This window comes from Agelaius phoeniceus, chromosome 16 (assembly GCF_051311805.1).
Source record: "Agelaius phoeniceus isolate bAgePho1 chromosome 16, bAgePho1.hap1, whole genome shotgun sequence".
Taxonomy (NCBI): Eukaryota; Metazoa; Chordata; class Aves; order Passeriformes; family Icteridae; genus Agelaius; species Agelaius phoeniceus.
This window is the reverse complement of record NC_135280.1, coordinates 9119345-9143922: the sequence shown is the minus strand read 5'-3', so window position 1 is coordinate 9143922 and position 24578 is coordinate 9119345. Positions and strand designations below refer to the sequence as shown.

At 39.1% G+C, this 24578-nt stretch overlaps 1 protein-coding gene across 1 annotated transcript; it reads left to right on the top strand.

The window, feature by feature from the left end:
• Positions 1-139: 139 nt before the first annotated feature.
• GSPT1 (G1 to S phase transition 1) lies at positions 140-23296 on the top strand. Its single transcript, XM_054643323.2, has 15 exons — positions 140-595; positions 10773-10820; positions 11190-11231; positions 11963-12190; positions 13214-13247; positions 13719-13796; positions 15003-15183; positions 15555-15709; positions 16701-16841; positions 17575-17668; positions 18087-18167; positions 18743-18916; positions 19349-19438; positions 19777-19945; positions 20652-23296. Exons 1-15 carry the CDS (start codon positions 295-297, stop codon positions 20702-20704), a joined length of 1869 nt encoding a protein of 622 aa, XP_054499298.1. The 5' UTR covers positions 140-294; the 3' UTR covers positions 20705-23296.
• Positions 23297-24578: the final 1282 nt, after the last annotated feature.

Sequence of the window (24578 nt, the reverse complement as noted above, 5' to 3'; positions counted from 1 at the left end):
CTCAGGAGGCGGGGCGCGGGTGCGCGCGCGTGGTATGACGGGTATTGTAGTTCTTGCGCCGAGCCTCGGACGTGCGGCAGGAGGAGGGCCGGGGGAGATAAAAACTACTACGATGGCGGTAGGAGAGGCTGCCGGGAGGGGGTACGGCGGCCCGAGAGGCCACACTGCGCTCGCGTCGGGGCGGCGGAGCACACGCGGAATCCGCGGAGCGAGTGCTGAGTCGGTGCCGCCGCCGGCTCCCCCCTCACCCGGGAGACGCTTCGGGGCCGCGGAGCCTTGTGGGGCCGCCACAAAATGGAGGCGAACGGGAGCGGCAGCGGGAGCAGCAGCGACTCGGCTCCCGACTGCTGGGACCAGGCGGACATCGAGCCGGGCAGCGGCGCCGGCCCGGGCTGCGCCCCGCCGGCCGCGGAGGCCGAGGCGCAGCAGGAGCTGCTCGGGGCGGCCTTCAGCCGGCAGCTGAACGTCAACGCCAAGCCCTTCGTGCCCAACGTCCACGCCGCCGAGTTCGTGCCGTCCTTCCTGCGGAGCGGCCCGGCGCCCGGCCTGCCGCCGCCCTCGCCCCCGCCCGGCCTCCCGCCGCCGCCGCCGCTCGGTAACCGCGGGGCCGGCACCGCGGAGGGCGAGGGAGGCAGGGAGGGATGGGGGCCATGTTGGGAGGGCGCGGGGCGAGCGGGGCGGGGGTGCCGGGCCCGCGGCGGCCGGGAAAGGGCCACGCGGGGCGGGCGAGGAGCCGGGCCGGGCCGGGGGGCGGCGCGGGGTCCGGCCGCAGGAGGGTCCCCGGGCGGGAGGAGCACGGCCGGGGCAGCGGACAGGGGCTGGGCAGGGGGCGGCGGCAGCACCGCGGGGGAGCCGCTCCGGCCCCGAGGCAGCCCCGGGGTCGGGGGGGCCCGGCGGGGGGAGGCCGCGGAGCTCTGCCCGGGGAGCAGCAGGAACCGGGGGCTCTGGCTCCCTGCAGGTCCCGTGTGCGTTTCGCGGGGACCTTTGCTCGCAAAGGGTCACCCATGATGGGACAAAACCACATAGCTCTGCTCTTCCTATAATACATAAAACCAATATAATATATGTCATATATATAATATATAACATGTAACACTCTAGGAGTTGTTGAAGATTTTGGAGGTTATAAATTTAGTGTTGCTGGGGAGAAAAGCACTTCTTCAGCCACCAGGGCCTCAGATGTATCTTAAATGTCTTTTTGAAGATTATATCAAGTAATTTATTTTTTTTCTTAACATAATGCCGATAAAGGATTAGTAGGGAAGGGAGTTTTGTCCAGCTGGCCTCAGCTAATGGAATAACCTGAAATTTACCCTGCTTTTAATTTCAAAGGATCTTTGTGTGCGCAACCAATGTTTATACTAGATTTACTTTGCATATGGGAAATTAAAGGAGACCTACTTTTTCATTTTCAGCTCCAAACTGAAGGTTCTTCCAAACATTGGACATGCTGCTTAACTTTGTGTTAGGATTTTAATGTCACTCCTGCAGCTAAGGAGTTTGAAATCTTCCTAATTTTTCTTATAATTTTCGGTATCCCTATTGGTATAATATGAAACAAGCTAGTGTTTCAGGTATTTATCTAGTAATTTAATTTCACTAAAGACACTAGTTGTTACATTATGTTGGCTTGATTTCCTGTTGGTTGTGGCATATTATTTATTGTGTTTTTCCTTAGTATATTAATTGGTCTTGATCTCCATAGTATCTAAAGTTAATAGTTGTTAACAACTAAAATATGACACTTTAATATTTTTCTAAGAGAATATTAACCTGTTCCTTATGTTAGATTATATGTTCTCTACAGCTGTTCAGCACTCCTGATTTTTAGCAGAAGTTGTAGCTCATTTACTGTGCAGGCAAGTAGTGTCTAAGTGCATTAATGTAACCTTCAGAGAAGCCATGGGCAGGCTCTTGAATTCCATTTAGAATAAAGGTATCTGTTAAAGCTCACAGATTAGAGGTAGACTGGGTACCTTGGGGCACACGTGGTGCACCTTTGATTTATCTTCAAAATCCATTCCTGTATTTTTCAGATATTGCAATCTGAATCAAAAGTTTGGGTTTTTTAGCTATGTAATCAATACTGAAAGATTTTTTTTAGTGTTTTGAATATTATTAGAATAATTTTGATTTTTTTTTTTCCTGGCTGCTTTTTTAAGGTTTCATCTAAGGTGTTCTATAGTTAATTTTTTTTTTTTAGGAATTCAAACTACATCTCCTCACCTACTAATTTTTTCTTCACTTTCCTTTTCTCCACTCTTTTGCTACTTCAACAACCTGTGATGAGCTTCTTTCCAGAAATTAGGGATGGCTTGAAAACTGTCTGATGATCTGGAGTGATCAGGATAGCTTTGCTTTGTGTCTTCGTTGCTGAGTTACATTTCCTACATAGTGCTAGAATCCACCTGGCTTGAATTTACCTTGATTGCTATATCTTCTTTAAGGTTCAGAATTTTCACTTTCTCTAGAGTAGCTTCAATATCCCTAAGATTAGGCAGAAAAAACCCTTAAGTTAAAAAATTCTATTTCTTTCTTAACTTGAATACTGTACTTGCTAGGTACTGCTCCAGGTCTGCTTGCTTGGTTGCAGAAGATAATTGACATCTTCTCCTTGCAGGTGTTTGTATAAGGTGACAACTACTTTCCTGGCTGGAAGAACTAGGTGGAGCTTGCTCTGGAAAGAAGTCAGAACAACATGTGATTAGACAGTGGTGCTGAATAGGTTACTTTGCAGCAGCCCAGTTTGCTTTTGTTCCCGTAGGGAATGAGGTGCTCTGTGACACTCATTCTTCATTACGTAGTTTGTAGTAGGGAAGAACCTAAATTAGTCTTGATACATCTAAACCTTAAGAAATCTAAAAAGTTGGGTGTCACTTGAGGAATTTCAGTGGCCTAAAGTTAAGTTCTAGTAGTGCTTTCTTCTTGGAACTTTCTCTTGGTGAGGTTTTGCTCAAGTCATAATTCCTTAGTAATTCAAAGGCCATTAGAGATCAGGATAAATGTGTAGTAGCAGCGTGGCATATAAAAATTCCACAGGACTGATTCCATTGTGTGGCTGCAGTGTGTAAGAGTGTTTCCTTTCATGCACACTAACTTAATGTTTCTAGTAATTTGAATAAAATTCCTGTCATTTATGTTTAGAGCACAGAAGGAGCACTCTCAGAAGTCATTTATGGAATAAGATGTTAACTTTCTAAAACTGGGAAACTCCTGAGACCTGCATTCCTAAATCTTGGTTTCAAACTGGTTTACACATGCTTTCTTTTGATTGGAAATTGTATATTAGGAAGAAAGCTGACTGATTTTACCACCCATATAACTTATGCTCCCAGTTAATTTAATTCCAAAATAATTCTGAAACTATCATTTGATTATATGGGAAAAGCATACTATTTACATTTTTGAACCTAAGGAATATACTAAAACCAGTATGTTCTAAAGCTTGTAGCTATGAGGATTTACATTTATCAAATTGTGTCCAAGTCAAACTCATTTGTAGAAAATCTCTTTGCTGAATTCTGTTGGAAATGTGAAATAAGACTTTGGTTTTCTGTCTGTGACAGCCATGGCTGCAGCACAGTTCTGTGCCAGGTGAGCTGGGAGGGTGTCACAGACACTTTGTACTTCTGGGGAGACTCTGGCAGTTGCTGGACTAGCAAACTAAACTCAACTGAGGCCATGTGTGATAATGAAATGACAGTGGATTGTGTTAGGGCCTCTAAATGTTCATAGTCACACCTGTGCCTTGCAACTTCACTCTTTAGCTTCTATGACTTCTTTCTGTACTATGTTTCATTAATTTTGTAGATGTATGTAGCAGAAAATTACATTTTTTCTTTGTTTCTATATCAAGGCATGGTTCAGAGGGAATAGCTAACACCAACGTCTGATTAATAAGATTTCTATTTTTTTTTAATTGGGTATGAGAGAATCAAAATGTTTTTGAAAATGCAGCATCAATCTGCATTTTTGTGGTTCAGTTTTGAATAGTAGTTCTTGAATACTCACAGGATTCTTGGTAAAATTTATCACAGCTTCCTTGTATGGTCTTTATGGTATTTTGTGTTAGTTCTTCTTTTCAGAAATAATTTTTAAGTATTCACTGTTGACTCTGTTTGGAGCAGGAGACTAAACTAGCTAACTCCTGGGATATTTCCAACCTGAATTGTTCACTGATTTGAAGTATGCAGTGGTAGTAGCAAGAGAAAAAAAGCATCCTTAGTATGTAAGTAATAAGAATAAAAAGTGTGACATGCAGCAGTGGGTGTAAGGAAAGCATTTGTCATTTTGGTGGTATTAGGGCTACTGTTTAGTTTGGTAGTTCTCTTGACCACTTCAAATTAATTTCTGGAGATCTTTGCTAATGACTCCAGTTTAAACAACTTGCCCCTACAGTTCTGAGCCAAGCAAACATCTGGCTTAAGATTCAGTGCCCCTGTTTGCTTCACTCCCTAAATATCCTCACTTGCCTGCAGTAGTCACTCCTGAAGCAGTTGAATTCAAGCAGCTGGACATCCTCAGCCTTCAAGTGCTGTGAATAAATGGGTATAACATTTTTCTTCCTGCTTTTCCCTGCCCTCATTTTTTCTGACCTTGTAGCAGCTGGGACATCCATATGTCAGTCAGACACAAGAGGTGGAGTTTCAGTATCATCTACTTCAGTTCTGAAACCTGTAGTTTGCAGAGCAGGATGAGTTATCTGTGCCACTGTGTTCTCCAAAGCCTGGTATCTCATTTTACACTGTAAGACTCTTCAGTGTCTCAGTCCTCAAGAACTTCACTTTGCATATGAACTTGCTGAGAAAGGCTTGTCTAAGACAGTAGCCTACAGTTCAAGAAGCTGTTATGTTTAAGGGCTACATGGTTTTTCATGTCAGCCTTGGAACAGCCCTGTGCTGATGATTTCCTCAGCAGTGCTGGTGTGTTACTGTTAATGCTTCAGAACTGCAAACTGGAACTGCTCAATGGCAGCAAATCGGGGTTGTATTGTCAGTGCCAGTATATGGGATAAATTCTTATCTGAAAATCTTGATTTGAGTTGTCACTTGTCTATCTAGAGCAGTCTTTGTATCAGCTTCTCTAGACAGGTGAGCTGTGCAGCCACTTGTGAAACTGAGTGCAGAGAAAGGCTGGATGTCTTGGCACTGCTGGGTGATCAGATAGAAGATACCTGTGTGGTGCACTCAGGGTGCCAATGTGCTACACTGATGTCCTTTGTCTACACCTAAAGTGTCCCCAGGAAGGTGGCCAGGATTGTGTTGCTCCTGTTAGAATAATTCATCACCCTCGTGGCCTTGCATGACTCCAGTAAAAGACACACAAACCTCTGGGGTCAGCTGTGCACTGCAGGGGCTGTCCTGGGGGCTGAGGCAGCCTGCTGGCTGTGTGTGTGTGTGTGTGTGTGGCACTCTGCTTTGGGCTACTGCTTGAATGTGTTTGAAAGCATGGTGTTATCTTAAAACTTGATTGCTCTATCAAAATGAACACAAAAATAAATTGGGATAATTCTTGGATTCTATTTATAATCTGGTTTTACAGTTCCACTTAAGGAATTTTGGCATTTTTCTCCTGTTTTATGCTGACAGATATGCAAGGAAAAGAAGCAGCTGATTGTATGAAGCCAAGATAGAAAGATGGTTTTAGTTTGTGTTTTTTATTATGAAGGAATAAAGCAGTCATAATTTAATCCATTAAATTAATGACTATGTTTTGAAGAGGTCTGTGGGAAAATGACAGTGATTGTATTCATTACAAAAGTTAGTTTAGGACAGGAGATGCAATACTAAATATATGAGTCAAAGATACCGAGTTACGAGATTTTTGTCAGAGTGGAATCCTGAACTGTTGAAATACTGAGCTTGGTTTCCTGATTATCTGTCTTAAAAATCAAGTTATCAGCTGAGCACAAATACTTGGCCTTAAGCAGAAGAGGACTTCACTATATTCCCTGAAAATCCCCATAAGCTTTTTTAAACTTAGTTGTTAAGGAGCATGTCAAGTTTAGATAAGATAAGCTTAAGGTGTGTCCTCACTGGGGAAGGAAGAAGGTGGGTCTTTTACTAAGCTAACACGTAATAAAAGCCTATGAATATGAAACAAGTGCTAATTATTTTTTGTGAATTTTACAGAGTCAGGTTAAACTATTAAAGCTGCTTTTGCATTGGTGCATTTTAAAAACTGGTGTGTCCAGTGGTGAAGCTGGGGCATAGGCTATAGAGCAGAGAGAATAAGTTAATTTTGGGTTTAACTTTCAAAACAACTGCCTTACAGTGAACTCCTGAAAACCTTTTCTTTCTGTACAATTTTAAGTATTGAGTATAAAGCACTTTGTTTAGCTGTAGTTGTGCTTGACATAATTTTTGTGTGTTTTTGTTATCTAAGAATCTCTTGGGGCTTTTTTTGTTCTGCTTTTCACGCTGTGTGTGTTGGATGTGGACTTTTATTTTTTTACTCTGCTGTAATTCCCTTTATGCTTTCATTTAAAAAAAGGGGGGCAAACATCTGTTATGTAATGCATGAAAACTGGTGAGTCTGTATGACTATTGTGTAAAGATGTGCTGAACTCAGGTATTGGAATTACACATTCAAAAAGGTGATGGGAATCCTAAGGTGGGTGTCATGTGTTTCTTCACCCTTCAGGAATTCCTGTGAAGGAACTTGATGCCTGTATTAGAGAAGCAGTAACAAATTCACTCTACAGGCATCTAAGTTTTGTAGATAAGATGTTTATTTCAGGCTGAATTTGTCTTTTTAATTTTTTTACTTTTTTTTAATCTCTCTGCTGTATGGTGCAGAGTTTCTCTAACTCTGTAGTCTATCCCAGTTGTCAGGTTCCAGTCCTGTCTGGGTTCTTATCACTCCAGCAGCAGAGCAGGCTGGGAGCTGAGTGCTGCTGTGTATTGTGCCAAATTTATGCCTCTCATCAATTCTGTGAATTCATTTGCATTGTGCTTCAGGTAACTGATGTTCAGGAATTACCAGTCAACCACTGGGCAGTTCTTACTTGTGTGGAGACCTTTATCAGCTTTTTCTGGGAATCTGGTAAACACTGAGGTTTGTGTAAAGATGGAGGTTGTCACTACTGCTTAGCAACTGAGTTTGACTTTAATGCTGTGTTTTAACCACTGTTCTAATATTGATTCTTACCAGCTGTACCTGTTCTAGGTATGAAAAACTTGCTACATTCTAATAGAAATTTAAAGAGCAATTTTCTATTGTTTATCTGCAAGCATTCTAATATGTTAGTGCTGCAAAGTTCCTAGCTTATAGTCTTTTAAAACAATATTTTCAGAGGTTGGATGATAACTTCAAATTTGTTGTCCTTGTGCAGCTTTGGTTATTGTACAACAGAAATGCAAACAAGTACAAAACTTGATGTGATATGCTACAAACTTATCAGTAGTAGAATACTGTGTGAATGAAGTAGGCAGAGTGGATTCTTTGGGACATGAGATCTGTTTTAAAGAGATCAGTCACTGGGTTTTACAAGTTGTGCAGTTTTGGACTCTGTATTGGTAGTGCACATACTCTTCCAGTGAATTTTGCATTTAAAAAATCCCCACAATTACCTTTTTTAGACAAGACTCTGAATTACATAATGTCATTGTCTGATAGCACCAGTAGATAAATGCAGCATCTGTATCCATTTTTGCCCTTGGCATTGACAACAGAGATATTCCAAAAAATGTCCTAAGGCTCTGATGTTGAGCAGGACTAAAGATAAGCCACTCAGTCCATGTAATACCATGGATAAGATTGCAACAGCAGTTCTTGACTTAGGGCTTGAAGGAGGGATGGAGATGGTTAGGTGTAAAATCCTCAAGCTGCTTGTCATGCATAAATCCAGTCATTTGAGGCATTTAAGAATTGGCATCACTTAAGGCATGTCCTGACTTTAAAACCAGATTTCCTACAAAGTACGTTTTGAGTCCCTCTCTATGAAAGATTCCTGTCTGGATGATCTTCACAGATGAGAAGAGGTGGCAGACCAAAATGCACCAGCCCTGTGCTCTAGGGAAGCAGTAGGATTGCACCCTTCTTTTCAGATGATGGTCTTAAGGCACTTTTCAGGCAATCTGTTCACTTCCACATGGAGTATGGTAAATCTGAGCCTTTGTCTGAAATAACCTGACATTACCTGAAATTGTTTATCAGAAGTAAACAGTTACTGTGGAGAGTGAGTTTTTTTGTCACTTAGAGCATGTTAGTTTTGAAATTAAGTTTCTTTATTTATTTGGTTTCTTAACAATAATTTTTTAGTGAGTGGTTTATGTTTCTTTCTGCTTTGAAGAAACAGTATATGTTTGATACAATTCAGTGTCTTCTTCCAAAGGATGTCTGCCACTTGTGTACCAAAGTGCCCAGAGTTTAATAAAAGGCTGTGGTTGTAGCTGACTGTCTGTTCCCCCCTGGTTGTGTGGCACTGCTGCTCTTTAGCATCCATGCACAAACTGTCTTACTGACTCTTGTGTGCTAGGCCTGTACAAAATTTACAGACGAAATTTTTATTCTTCTTCTTCTGTTAGTTGTGAAGAAACTTTTTTCCTGTCTGCATACCTGCTGTATTGCAGACCAGAAAGTAAAACCTGAGTTTATATGAATGGTTTTGACTGACAGTATATTTCTCAGAAATTAACTAGCTCTCCAACCACTCGTAGAACGTCTGTTCCAAGGCAAGTGCATTAATATTGCCATTTGATACATTTTTCATTACAGACAAACTTCTGGAGTGAAATCAAAAGCTTGTTGAAATGATCTTGTAATTAAAATATTTATGCATCCCAACCACAGTATGTGTGAAATCGCCAACAATCTTTGATGTGCTACAAAATGGAGGCTTTAGGTTCATACCTGGATTTTGTGCCACCTGCTTACCACACTCAAAAATGGGCTGCTTGGAGTCTTTTCCAGCAGCCAAAGGGGAGTGATAGATCATTTCTTTAAAAAGATCTAGGGTATTCTATTCTTATGCTTTTACTGACTGTATGAATTCATTCTCTTCAAGCCTGGTTGGTTTGGTTTTGGGAGTGTAGTTCATGTGTGATCCAAGGCAGGGCTGCAGGCAGTGCTTCCATTTGGGCATTGCTGCTCGTGTGTGATCCAAGGCAGGGCTGCAGGCAGTGCTTCCATTTGGGCATTGCTGCTCACGTGTGACCCAAGGCAGGAGTGCAGGCAGTGCTTTCACTTGGGCATTGCTGCTCATGTGTGACCCAAGGCAGGGCTGCAGGCAGTGCTTCCATTTGGGCATTGCTGCTCATGTGTGATCCAAGGCAGGGGTGCAGGCAGTGCTTCCATTTGGGCATTGCTGCTCACGTGTGATCCAAGGCAGGAGTGCAGGCAGTGCTTCCATTTGGGCATTGCTGCTCATGTGTGACCCAAGGCAGGGCTGCAGGCAGTGCTTCCGTTTGGGCATTGCTGCTCATGTGTGATCCAAGGCAGGGGTGCAGGCAGTGCTTCCATTTGGGCATTGCTGCTCATGTGTGACCCAAGGCAGGGGTGCAGGCAGTGCTTCCATTTGGGCATTGCTGTGCCCCCTCCCTGGTTTGCTGCTGGCCACTGGCTGTTGTGCTGTGACCCACATTCACCCTGCCTGCAAAGCCCTGTCCTCTGGCCCCCTGCCAGCTCTCCAGGCGCTGCTCCACTTTAGAGGAGTCTGCAGCAAATACGCAAACAGTGCGAAAGCAAAGAGGCTTAGAAGCAGGTCCTTCTCTGGGTGCCTTTGTTCTTTTGAGGGGATTTGTTTCATCTTTAGGTCCCATCATGCGTATAGAGCAAGTGATGCTCTAAGATCTGGGTTCAGAATTCAGTTGAAGGAGAGCTGGAGTACAGCTAAACAGAGGCTATGAATTTTGTATGTGGTTGAAAAACAAGAGAACGTGTTTCAAAGCATTATGTTCTCTTGGTATAAGTTCAACTTAGAACAAGAGAAAACTACGTAGGTTAAGGTTTTAGGTATAGTTATAGAAGGCCCCTTGATCATGTGAAATAACATCCCAAAACATTGAGTGGTGTGTTAATTGCAATGTATCACTTCTAGTGGGTTTAATAATTGTTACACCTCAGCATAAAATGTAGTGGCATGGTTTAGTGTATGAGAGGGTTGAGGAATTTATCCACAAAGCCATACTTGTGGCTTTGGTAGATGCACATGGCCAGTGGGATTGCCCTCCATGTAATGGGACTGTGCTCTGGTGTTTGAGAGGACTGGCAAACTTACCAGACATCTGAATGAATTTATCATCTCTTGACCTTAATAACTACAGAAGATGTTAAGAATTTGTTTTTAATAGCTTGTTTCTGTTTCCTATTCAACATTTAACAGAAATGAGGCATAAGAGCAGTGTAGACATGGCTGTAAGACCCTTTCCCTGCAGTTGTGACACCACATTGTGTCTTTGGATACAATGAAACTGCTTGGCTATTTTTGAACACCAGTTAGACACTAACACTTACCAACAGCCAGCATGCTCAAAGAGGATGGGCAAGTAAAATACTGTGTATAGAAAATTGCTTGCTTTAAGTGTATCTTTCCATTCAGGTGGAGAAATGGCTTGTTTTTAGAAGTGGTATATTATTTTCACCATGTCCAGGCAGTGTTCTTTAGCAGTACTTGTGCTTAGAGGCTGTGTTTAGTACCACTTGGCAGGGAGGGGAGTCGTTATTCTTCCCATACAATTCTTGCAATAAAATTGGGAGATGGTCTCTTATGGCAAAGTTTGGAAATTGGTAACATCATTGTACTTTAAAAGATAAACTTTTTTTCTCTGCAGGTGCACCTGTAGAGCCTTCTCCAGAGGAGCAGACAGCCTCTTGTGAAGGTAGTCATTTCTCTTCATTCCATGATTTTTTAAAAAATTATTGCAAATAATCTCTTTTAAATCTCTATGAACCTTTTCCAATCTTCATTATCCTCATACTACTCTTGTAAGGCAATGTGATTATCTGTATTTATGTACAGTTTCATGGGCAGTTGGGGAAAGGCTCATAAAGTGGCTTATGGAAGATCATGAAACTAGTACGAAGCAGAATTTTTGAAATGAACCTGTATATTAAAAAACTTTGGCAAGTGCCAAAACATCTGAACTATCCTTTTATTCATTTAGTCACTCATTTTTCTTTGTTCTTGATTACTGTCATGCTAAGTATATGTCTAATGATTCATTTCCCTCCCTTTTTTTTCCTTCTAGGTTCAAATGCTGCTGTTAACATGGAAATTTCAGAATCTGTTGGTAAGATGAGAATTGTTCCTTTTTACTATGATAGTACTACCATGTACTACTGCAGTGCTTTTGCTGAATCACTGCAAACAAAATAGTAGAGCCTTTACACTTACAAATAGTCCTTAGTGTACTTTGTTGTATCTTTATACTTGGGTGAGGAAAGAGGTAATGGAACACTAGTGTGCATTGAGAGCTGCAGCTGGATTGCTTGGACACTGTAAAATGATGAGTGCTTTATTAAAAAATAATTTCATATTACCAAATAGCCCCATAAACATGTGTGGAATGGTGATTAGCAAAAAACTTTAAAATGGTCAGCAATGTGAACAATCAGAACATAGAAATTGTATCTTTCTTATTGTTTTTATAAGGCTTATGAGTGAACTTAAACTATAATCCCTCTCCTTTGCTTTCTAAACATATGGTAGTGTGTGTCTGTGGATTCAGACTACTGTGCTGGTCTGAGTGGATCTTCAGATTTGCTTTTTCTTTGTAAAATTGTTGCCTTGTTAAAACAGAAGTTTCTATATCCTAGATTTCTTATGTCAGCACACAAGCTAGCTTGAAAGCTCCTGGTCTAAATCATTTCAGAAACAAGCAGCAGTTGTCCCTTTTTCTATAGGAAAATGTTAACAGACCTGGTAGCTTTGTGATGGTGCCTTTGGGGCAGGGGCTTTTCCCCTTGTAATTCTTTTTAATTTCTTTATCTATTTGAATATATCTAATTGGTTCATTTTTAGTGGAAAATGGAGAGACAGAAATGTCCCCAGAAGAGTCATGGGACCACAAAGAAGAGCCCAGTGAAGCAGAGCTAGGAGGGGGTCCTGCAGGGGATGCGGGGCCCTCTGAGGAGAGCGCTCAGGAAATGATGGAAGAGGAGGAGGAAATACCAAAACCGAAATCTGTTGTAGCACCTCCAGGTGCTCCTAAAAAAGAGCACGTCAATGTAGTGTTCATCGGACACGTAGGTGAGTTCTGAGGAGGGGAAGTGTAAGAATCCGTGGATCCAAGTACTTGGATGTGTCTGTTGTGTGTTCATTACCTCTAACTCAGAGGATTAGAAATTAATGCTGCTCCTTGTATTCATGTCTTGAGGCTCACAGGAGCATTCATTCTAATGAAGCTGCTCTGGAAAAGGAAACATTTAAAGGTCTGTCAGGGGTAGAGGGCCAGGAGTAGAGTGTGTTGTCTTGGACACAACAGTGCCTGTGTTCATGATTTCTCAAGCAGCTGCTCCTGTTGAGTGCTCAAGTGATATATCTGTATTTATGACCTGAAGAACAAAATCAGAAAATGGTGCTTCTTTTCTACTTATTTTAGGGTTCTTGCTATTAGATTAAAAAATATTATTCTGAATATTCAAATTAGTAGTGTTACAGCAATATATTAACGTAATTAATGGTCAAAAGAAGCATTTATAGCAAAATATTTTCATTTAATAGTTTCAACAAGCTTCATAAAAACTTGGGTGGTGTCAGAAGTAGAGCAGAATTACTGAATCACAAGTTATACAGTAAATTCTGTCTTTTCATTTCTGTAGTTATTTACCACCTTAAAGGTACTGTAATTGAGTCCTTGGGTAAATTCAGAATAGAGTCACATGAAGTAAAGGGGCTGTGGGCAGAGGTACAGCCCAGTATTGAAGACCAGCCCACACAGGTTAGGGACAGGGATCAAGGAAGCAGGGAAAGGGGTTTTGGAAGAGCTTCCCACTCTTGACCCTGGCTTTAGCTGGATCACTGCTTGGTGAGGGGGTTTTGTTATGGATAATGCTGAATTTATATATATGAAAACAGCATGTTCAAAATTTGGTGTAATGTAATTGACAGCAAATTATAATAGGAACAAGGGAAAGTGAAAGATGCTTCCAAAAACTTAGATTGTGGTTCAAAAAATAAATCCTTTGGAAACAAACTAGATTACTTAGTTCATAATGGTCTGCTGTTTCTAGAATTTTACATTGTTGATGACTTGAATTAATTTTATTTTAGATGCTGGCAAGTCAACTATTGGAGGACAAATAATGTAAGGAAACTTAAATTTTTAGATTTCTTGTTCTTCTGAATTAAAAAACATCAATTAAAATGAGTAATATTTTCTTTATGGCTTTAATCAGCATATGTTAATACTTTTATAACAATGTTTCTGTCCCTGTCAATTGAGGTACTTACTGTCTTTGGAATTTTTTAATTCCAGCACATTAATGTTATTGCTATAGGATTTTCACTTAATAGAAGCAACTATGCAAAAGCAAAAATTATCAAATTTTTTAAATTAATCACTTTCTTAGAGCATGGCTGTTTTTCTTTGTATTTTAAAATGAAATTTGAAACAGCTTTATACCATTGGTTAAACTTTGTCCTTTCTGTGAAGATTAAAAAAAAATTAGTATCTTCATTTCCCAATCATAATAATCTGTGGGGATTGTATAAGTAACTATTTGGAAATACCTTTCTGCTTTCTCTAAAGTTGCACTTTTATTTTCCCTCTCCTTAGGTATTTGACAGGAATGGTTGACAAAAGAACACTTGAAAAATATGAAAGAGAAGCTAAAGAAAAAAACAGAGAAACATGGTATGAACTTCATGAAGATAGCAGCACCCTTTGCCCTTTACTGCACTGCAACTGGTTTTAGTCTCTGTCCCAGAGACGATGGTGCTCTTGTCCTGGGTGGATTTTTTGTGGCCTCTTGTTTGGGTTGGGTTTTGTTGTTGTTTTTTGGTTGGTTGGGTTTTGTGGGGGCAGTGAGTGTATACAGCACATGTAGCAGCCTCATTTCTGCTTCAAACAACTGCAAAATGGATTTCCCTTTTGAAAGCTTTCTCCTTTTGGCTGGAGGATAAAAGGGGTTCAAAGGGCTCTGGAAAAAGAGCAGTTAAAGACTTCCTTAGGGTAGAGCATCCTCAGGGGATGGGCATTGACCTGAACTCACTGAATCCTGTGTGAAGGGGAATAGAAAGGGTGACATGGGTTTTTTCACCAAGCAACTGTTGTCCAAGCAGCATCTCCTCAGACACCCCCCAGTCACTACAAAACAAAAGCTAAGGATGGCTACAGGCTGCTGTTAATGGCAAAAACCATTACTGTGTTAAACCAGTTCAATTGAGTTCTTACCACTTTTTATCACTAGTAAGAGCATTTTTTTCTTTATAGTCACCAGTTTTCACAAAACCAGAAGGATCTAAGTAGCTTTTTTTTTTAATTTCAGTTTACCTAACTGAAAGCTAACTTCTTGTTGGCCAGTGGGAAAAATTATTAGGAGGGGACAAGAGTCTGTATAATGAAAATTGATTGAAGATATTGTGAATAAAGATGGTGTCTATTTCATAGCCAACTTCTGCTTAATATGTGCAAATAAATGAGAACTAGTAATTATAATTCTCAATAATGATATGTGCAAGTCAGAACTAATGTTTTAGTTAATTATGCTGAGAAGGAAAAATTGTTTTGTATTTGATCCTGAGGTGTTTCTGAGACTGAGGCAAAGTTTAAATTATATGAGGTTAGATCACAGCTGAAGAACTTAGAAAATGAAACATGTTTATTAGAATTTTTAGAATCCTTATAGTTGTGTGAAGGAGAGCTGGCAGTGGGCTCTGCAGCTCATTGTACACACAAATCAGTCAGTTCAGTATTTCCAAGACCAGTAGTGACTTTACATTTAGCAATGCTGAGGTGGTTAAAATAAGTAAGAGAAAATATCCCTTATGACTAACAAATTCTATATAAATGTAATAAAAATTGATACAACAATAGAGTGTTTGGGTTGGAATTTTTTAGGTACCTTTCTTGGGCCTTAGACACAAACCAAGAAGAACGAGACAAAGGTAAAACAGTAGAAGTGGGTCGTGCCTATTTTGAAACGGAGAAGAAACACTTCACTATTTTAGATGCTCCTGGACACAAGAGCTTTGTTCCAAATATGATTGGTGGGGCTTCTCAAGCTGATCTTGCTGTGCTGGTAAGGAGAAATCTGATACTTTTATTTTGCATGTGCTATGCAATTAAGTTTCTGGGGGTTTTTTGTTTGTTTGTTTTGTTTACTTCTTTATTCTTTTAGTTACTTTCAGCAGGCAGAATTTTCAAATGTTACATTTACTGAGATGAGTGAGTTTTGGAGTAATTTAACAGCTTCTTAAAGCTGTCCACAGGTGTCATGTGAATTTTTTACATGTCAATGCAGAAACTAATGGGTAATACTGAGAATATACCAGTGCATTTTGGAAGCTTTTACTAGTCTGACTACCCAGAGTTTTTTGAATAAGGCAGTATTATTGATTGTTCTGTTGAGAGAATTGTAGAACCTTTATTAAAATATGTATCTTTAATTAGGTTATTTCTGCAAGAAAAGGAGAGTTTGAAACTGGATTTGAGAAAGGTGGACAAACAAGAGAACATGCCATGTTAGCAAAAACAGCAGGTGTAAAGCATTTAATAGTTCTTATTAATAAAATGGATGATCCAACTGTAAACTGGAGTAATGAAAGGTGAGTTAATATTAAAAAACTAATCTTAACTGACAGATACTCCAATAGAATAATTCCTAGGTAAAGTAATTTTTGTATCCCATTATTGCTGAAAGGATGGTTGAGTGGTGGACTAAAGGCAGGGGTTATAAAACTGGCAGGAAAACCAGAAGCTCAGTGCCCAGGACAGTGCTTCTCAATTAAGCTGGAAGCTCTGCACTCCAACATTCTCTATCAACTGCTTGGATCCATGCAGATATATCTAACAAACCCCCATGCATTCTAGTTTAATTACTGACTTGGAAACTTTATACTGAGTCTAAAAAAGGAAGGGTTTGTTTGAGTTTGCCAGAGCTGTGGGACAACCTGCTGTGTGTTCTACCTGTGAGTTTGCCAGAGTTTTCAGAGAAGCTGCTGTGTGTTCTGCCCAGAATTGTGGAAGTTTAGTGGGAAGCCATGAGGGCCTGTGCAACCTTGGAATGTCAACCTGCTTCACTAAGAGACAAAGGCACACCCCATTCTCTGTCTTGGTCCTGCCCCAGCCTTCTGACATTACTGAATTCACCCCAAACTGAGAGGAGGCAGTGTGAGAGAAATAAATAGATTAAACCTAGTTGTAGGAGACTGAGGCAGCACTGCAGTGCCAGCCTGGAGCCTGACCTCAGGAGGTGTCTGTGGTCTGTCCTGGTCTGTCCTGGCCTGGATCTCTTGCTTTAAGCAGTTGCAGCTGGTGCTGCTGCTCCCCAGCCCTGTCACTGCAGCGTGGGCAGAGCACTGATGATGCTTTATGGGGCAGAGGAATGAGGGGGAATAGGGGAACACACAATACTGAGCTGTGCTGGAAGGCTGGGGAGAAGATGCAGATAGGCCTCCAGACCTTAACTAGGCTTGCTTGCTGCTCACACAGTAACTTAACTGATGGAACTGAAATGTCTGCGTGTTTTTTAAAGCACAGGATTATGTTATGCTGGAATAAGTGGAATTTACCTTGATCTGCTTGTTATTTTAATAGATATGAGGAATGTAAAGAGAAACTGGTGCCATTTTTGAAGAAAGTTGGCTTCAATCCCAAAAAGGACATTCATTTCATGCCCTGCTCAGGACTGACTGGAGCAAACCTTAAAGAACAGTCAGAATTCTGTCCTTGGTATATGTATGTATCTTAAATTGAGCAACTTGAATATTTGCTATATTTCAATAAAAGTAAATGCTTCAGTGAAGCTGGGAGGTAGCAGAGTGTGGTTTGTTGTAGTTGTGTGCCAAAGTGCTTGAGGAAGTACAGCCAGAGCAACAAGAACACAGCCATGCAAGGTGCCAGTGAAAAGCACTGGAAGCTGCAGAAGATTATCAGTAAAATATTAGCAGTGTTTGGCTGTGTGAGTTCAGTGCCTCACGAGCACTGGAATTTGCCAGTGATGCTGCAGCTGACGTTGCTGCAATGAGTAATTGTTTGATGTGAGCACTTTGCTTGAAGTTGTATTTTAATTAGGGACAAGCCATGCCTCTCAGTGGATGTCAAGTTTTTCAATATTGTTCAGTGTACTTTAAAAAGAATTAATGGAAATCACATTTAAACCTAGCTTATGGTTTTGTATTTCTGAAATATATTACAGATCTGTCATGAGTTTCAAAGGCATAACTAATTTGTGTAAAATATGCCTGTAATGTAACTTAAAAACATGCATTTCCTGAGTATTATTATGTTGGTTGAAGTAAAGGGGACTGCTGATGGGATATTATAATAAATTTAGCTATCTTAGAGGTCATTTTTCTAAATGATAAGATGAATATGATTGTTTTTGTTGGACTGCATTTATCCATTTTGAATAATTTTTTTAAATGGAAGGGTGCTCATGAAATTGAAACAATGCCTTCTGCTTTTTTAGTGGATTACCATTTATTCCATACCTGGATAATTTGCCAAACTTCAACCGTTCAGTTGATGGACCAATCAGGCTGCCAATTGTGGATAAATATAAGGTACAGATTAAAATAATAATATAGGAAGTATCAAGAGGCTGTTTTCAGATAGCAGTAAATTACTATTTCCTGTACTTTTAGAGGGTATCTTTTTTCTTTGCTAATGTTACATTTCCAACTGTAGAATAGAGGAGGGAAGGGAAGTAAATAATTTAGGCATTATATGAAACTCCTAAAATCTGTAATCTTTCATGACGATTTCCAAAATACTACTAATAATAATAATAATATCTAATTATTATTATATTATATATATATATATCTAGATATATTATATATATATCTAGATATTACTAATAATATCTAGCAGTGCTAGATATTCACAGAGTTGAGTAATCAAACTCAGAGGTAAATCATAAATAGAGGACTCTTCAGGAAAATGTTTTCAGTTGCTATGTAATGATTTCTCTTTGTGAAGGACATGGGCACTGTGGTCCTTGGGAAGCTGGAGTCAGGCTCTATTTGCAAAGGACAACAGCTTGTGATGATGCCAAACAAGGTATGGGAAGGTTTAGATATTTTAAAAATTTATTACCATAAAAAAAGAGCTTTGTTCTTAAAGATACTGATTGCTTTAAATCAGAAACTGTTCTGTTGCCCTGTTGAGCACAGCTAAGCTCTCCCATTTTACATGGGTGATGTTTCTGGGCACAGGGGGTGTTGTGTAGCTCCTTAGCAGAACTTGGATTCTCCTGCCTTAGTAAACTCATTGCTGGACTACAAATTATCACACTTCAATTGGATTTTATTTCCTGTTTGTTGTCCACTTTTACCTGCTGTGGGTTAATGTTGCTCAAGAGTTTCTTCTTTCTTTCCCTCTTTCCTTTTTTTTTTCTTTCCCCCAAAGGGAAACAGGACAAAAAAAAAAACTTGAAAAAGAATAATCTTCTTTTAAAAAATTTAGTTATTAGTAATTCATCATTCAATTTTTTAAATGTTCTGAAGCTTGACAGAACCAAATATAATTAACCTAAACTGTAATAGAATTATTTATTGAAATACTGTTATATTACAATGATTTTGTACCTGACTAAAATATTCACAATGAAAAACTATGTTTTTGTTTTCTTTAAGCACAATGTGGAAGTTCTTGGAATTCTTTCTGATGATGTAGAAACTGACTCAGTAGCCCCAGGTGAAAATCTAAAGATCAGACTGAAGGGAATTGAAGAGGAAGAGATCCTTCCAGGATTTATTCTCTGTGATCTCAACAACCTTTGTCATTCTGGACGCACATTTGATGCCCAGGTAAAATAACAACTTTTAATTGCTGTATAGAGGGGTAAAAAACATGGAAATATTTTTTGTTTTGCCAAATCTAAAACTTCAGTAGTTTGAAGTTTCAGTTCAGATTTCTTATTCACTGCCATATCTCTAAATGGGCAATAACATATATACTTAACACTGACATCATTAATTAGAGGTTTTAAAATATAAGTTGTTTTGAATGTAACTTCTCAATGAAGTTTTAGATACTTAAAATGGTGACAGCAAGACCTCATGAAGCTAGTTCTTCAGTTTTCTACTTTCATATTATAAAGTTAAAAATTTGGCTCTGATAAAAATTTATGTGTATATTGTTCAATAGACTTTTTAATATACTTCTGTATTGATTATTCTCTGTTCTTTTATAATTGAAATCAGGAAAAATGCACTTTTTTATTTTGAATTGTTTTACAGATAGTGATAATTGAGCACAAATCCATTATCTGCCCAGGTTATAATGCAGTGCTGCACATCCACACCTGTATTGAAGAAGTTGAGATAACAGTAAGTGTCATTTTAAGTTGTGATGTGAATATAAACAATCCAGTTGTTGGGATGAAGGGTTGTGTCAGTCATACATCTCTAGAGGAGCTAAAGCAACAAAGCTCCAGCCTTGAATGGAATTTTTGGTTGTGCCCTAACACAAACAAAAAGTGGCTGTAAGTGTTCCTGTTGGCATAAGCCTTCTGCAAAGTGGTGTATGTCGTGACTGAATAAACCATGCAAACTTTTTCATGTATTTGTTTGTAAGTATATTCTTTCTTAGACCGATTCTGTTTGTAAAAAACAGAAAAATTACCCTTATTTTAGCACTTACAACTATAATTTTTTTTCTTACCCAGGCCTTAATCTGCTTGGTAGACAAAAAAACAGGAGAAAAAAGTAAGACACGGCCCCGTTTTGTGAAACAAGATCAAGTCTGCATTGCCCGTTTAAGGACAGCAGGAACGATCTGCCTTGAGACATTCAAAGATTTCCCTCAGATGGGTCGCTTCACCTTAAGGGATGAGGGTAAGGCTGCTTCAGCAGCAGGTACTGACTGCTGCCAAAGCTTGCTTGGACTCAGAGCCACAGGCAGTGAGGTATTAAAATGCTGTTATCTAGGGGAAATCACTCTCTGGGTAACAATGGAAAAGTTAATCTAAGCAAATTGTTGTCATTGTGCAGAGTCCTTGCTAGTAACAGAGAGTGTTTTATTTGAGTAATGTACAGAAATATGCATTGTGAAACAAAAGACTGGATTTGAAAAATAACCAGCAGTGCTTTTTTAATGTGTCCTGAAATGTCCACCTACAATGTGAATACCAGAGTTTCACTTTTTAAAGTTGAAAAATATGAGGGGGGTTGTATGTTAGGCTTTCACATGCACACCCTGGTAAAACTCACAGATTTGTGGGATATGTTTAAAATAAAGTATTTGAAGAATAGTAAACAGCTCTGGTAGTGATTGTGCCTTGCTTCCTCCTGAGATGAGTGTAGAAGCAGGCTCTCCACAATCCACATTGTGTTCTCTGCTGTCTGAATAGCAGGCTTACTACTTCTAAATTTTTATTGTGCTTTTAAAATACACTGATGCTACAACATAATAATTTATTCTTATTCTCTGTGATTTCTAATACTTAAGAGCCTGTGTTTTGGGGCAGGTTTTCATGTTCTTGGAGATGTCTGCATTCCTTTCACAGTAAATATAACTCTGCTGTTTGTCTCCTTGGTTTAGGTAAGACCATTGCAATTGGAAAAGTTCTGAAACTGGTTCCAGAGAAGGACTAAGCGTTTTTCTCAATGACCCCGCACAATACTGTGAGGAAAATCGACTCAGCAAAAGCCTACTTCACACCGCCGTCTTATTTTCTGCCCATTGATAAACTTCTCCCCATATTTTGCAAAGACAAATTTCACAGCAAAGGTCCACATTATGTCAGCTTTCTCATATTGAGAGCTCTGCTATGCCACTGTTGAATTTTCCCAAAAACAATTTTTTTTTTCTCCCAAATTCTGCTTCCTTGGAAAGATTCGGCAATAGCTTTGTAAGTGATGTGGACATAATTGCCTATAATTATGAAAATCTAAAGGATTTTTAATGTTTAATTTCCCCCAGCATCTCTATTAAGACCTCTTTTTTCCAGGCAGATCATTCAGAGTGTGCGAGTGTGTGTGCACATGTTACAAAGATGACTACCATGTTAATAAACTATTCAATTTGAAATCTTTTTCGGTATTGGAATTGCTTTTGAATAATGTTTTTTATCCGGATGTAACGCAGTTGCATTAGCTTTTTAACTTCCCAGTAACCCAGATATTTGGTTACTTGGACTTTTCTAAACTCCTCAGCCTCCCCACACACACAGTTTTAAATGAGGCAATTGGGCACTCAACCAAGTTTGTATTAAAATAATTAGGTTTGCCCCTTCCCTTTCTTGAATGCATTCTGAAAATTAAAAAACATTCATGCAAATGTGGCACCTTCATTAGCTTTACATTTGTTAATATCTTCAGCAAATTTAGGTTGACCTAACATCATTACTAGACACAGGAAGTCAATTTTGAAGGCTAGAACTACATATGTGTCTTTATACAAATTCAGCATTATTAAATTCTTAACTGCAGAAAATGCTAACAACCAGTAAATCAGCGAAACTTGCAAAAATAGGAGAATCTGTGGCAATAGTGCCTATTAGTATTTATAAGAGCTACATTTTGTGGGAGAACTGGGCCAATTAAAAAGTGCCAGTTACATAAATTACTCAGTTCACCCTGTCTTTAATTTAGAGGGCTGGATAATCCTTGCTGTTTTAAAGATCAGTCTGAACTGAGAGGGAGAAAGACTATTTAAATCCCTAAGAGTTTGCACATACCGAAATATGGGAGGGTCAGAATCAAGCACAGTCTATAAATTTTTGCATATCAAAAAGCAATGTAAGCTTATGAGGACCAGTGAAGTTTTTCTTGAGAAATTAAAGCAAAACTGGTTCAAAGTGAAGCTTACTCAGTACAACTTGAAGGAGCTGCATAATAAAACCCTATTTAGCTGCACTTTGAAAATGGACTGTCTGCAATTGCTGTCCTGATTCTAACAATTAGGATGAAGGCTAAGGGATTTTTTTCATTTTCCAGAGTATTAGTAGTAATTATTAAAAGGTATCTTCTGAGCTTCTTCAGAATATCTTAAACTAAACATTCTCAGCTGTAAAATCGGTGAGCCCCTCTTCTCCCCCAAAGATTTACAGTCTAGTGACTGTATCTGAATTGAAACTCAAAACTGAAACAGATTTACCTTTTTTGGGATTTTTTTTTGTTTTGTTTGTTTCTTTGTAACTGTGGAACTCCCATTCATTTCACTTACAGCTACATTGTATGGACAGAAGAAGTTATTGTCCTTCAGTTTCATATGACTACACTTGTAGCTACCGTAATGCATGGAATTTAAATAAATTTTATTATGTCTGCAAATCTCTGGGTTTTATTTTTTTGGTAAATCAGGGTTTAAAAAGTAACTTTTTTTTTTTTATTGTTTCTACCAAGTGAACAAAACCCACAGTTCCTTGGATCTTAAACTAATGAAGAAATTAAAAGCCAGGGAACCTTACTGTCTTGTTCATATTCTGGACTGACAAGATTTCCAGATAGCCAACTGACTTGAAGTAAGCTCATGGATTTGAAATTTGCAGTGACCATTATTGGAGAATACTTACAGTTAAATTCCTAAATTGCTAGGTCCTTTAAAACTTTTTTTCTTAAGGCATTGAAGTGTATCTGAAAACTGCATGATGCTCCAGCATCAGTTTTCCACTGTTGAGGAAACTTAACGTGGGATTTTAAAACTTCATTATTTTGAGGCTGGACTGAGTATTTAATATTAAACTGAATAATCACCTGGTGGGTTGGAGTATCAGTAGATAGAAAGTCAGTATTTCCATTATTCATCCCATCTAGTACATTTGATTACCATTTCCATAATTCCAGTTAATGTCACCTGGTCTGTAAACTGAGAGGTTGTATGATTATAAATTCATTAACAGAATCCACATTATGCAATTAAAGATACTCCTATCCTTTAGGAAGTTTTTATTTGGGTATAAAATATTTGCATTCTATAGCAAATATATGAAAATGTAAGGCATAAATGTACACAAATTGGCTGCATTTTGGGGAGAAGAGCTGGAATTACACTGTATTTGAGTAGTCCTCAGATTACATCTCAACTTTTTCATTTCATCTCCATTCTACATTTTATAGTCCCATTTTTGCTACTATTAAATACAGCTAAATCTAGATGAAAGAAGACAAAAAGATAATGTGGCTTTGTTGGAAATAAACACTATTTGCTGATTCACTGATGTAATAAACTTTTTTAAATTACCATTTTGAATATTTCCTTTTGTGAAAATGTGATATGCTGCTTTGAAGATGATACAAAAACAAAGGAGCTGTGCAACCACAACAGTTGAAAGGATGGAGGGGAAAAAAAGAGGAAATAAAAGTTGGATTGAAGATACAGCACCCCTAGGAGCACTGCCAGGGTAACTGGGCTTGCATGGGGTACTGGCAGGGTGTTCCCATGGTGTAGCTTTAATTCATACCAGCAAAACTCTGAGTGTATTTCTGCAGAAAGGAGAGTTTGGGGTTTTTCCCCTCAGTATAATGGCATTTGCAGTGTGGTACTGATGTGGATCACACCTTTCTCTCTGACTGTTGGCCAAAGTGTGCAGTGTAGATATGGCTTGAGTGCTTAGCCATGATGTAACTTATAAAAACATAAGTAGTTATTCTAGAAGTTAAGACCTTGTATGTCCTTGAACTAAAGACCTTGGTATATGTAACAAATACTAAATGCAAAAAAAAAATCTGAATGTGCAGCAGTACTAATTATTTGGCAACAGGAAAATAATTCCTTGTTTCTGCAAGCTCCAGGAAGTAAAAACACAGCAGCTGGAGGAATGGGTGCAGTGATCAGTTGAGTAACATTGCCATCAACTGTGAACATGAAGCCATTCCAGCTACCTTGGTCATCTTTGCAGACAGTCAGGAACTGATCCACAAACATGGTGACACCAGTTCCTGAAACACTTACTCTGGCAGTAAATTATAATCCTGAGCAGCAGCTATTGATGATGGTGTAATAGTGTAACAAAAATAGCTGTTTGAAGGAGATTTATCCATGGGGATATTTGCTGGTCACAATTTTTATGCCCCTCTACGGATTTTCTTCAGTGGCATAAAAAGCCCAGTGAAAATTACTCAATGAAGAACCTTTATTTTAGACTACTTATGGCACCAGTCTATATACTAAAAATCATGTTAATGATGAGAAATGTGTTTTTATAAGTGTTTATTACTGACTGTTACGTAAGAAGAAAAGATTGTTTCAGTGTCCCAGGTATTTGATCTGTATTACTCTGGCTGTTTGGTTCGTACTGCAGACTGTTGGAATGATGCTGTTAAAGCAGATGACCTGTACTCCAGACAAGACTGTTTTCTTCCTGAACTGCTACTTAAAGGCTCTTACTTATTCTGCTCTTTTTGTATACTCTATAGAGGATTTGGTACAAAAAAATATACCAACAAAACTGGAGTTACTACTGAAGATTTTATATTGTGAAGATGTTTATTTCCTTGTGTTTATTTTATCACACTATAAACCTGA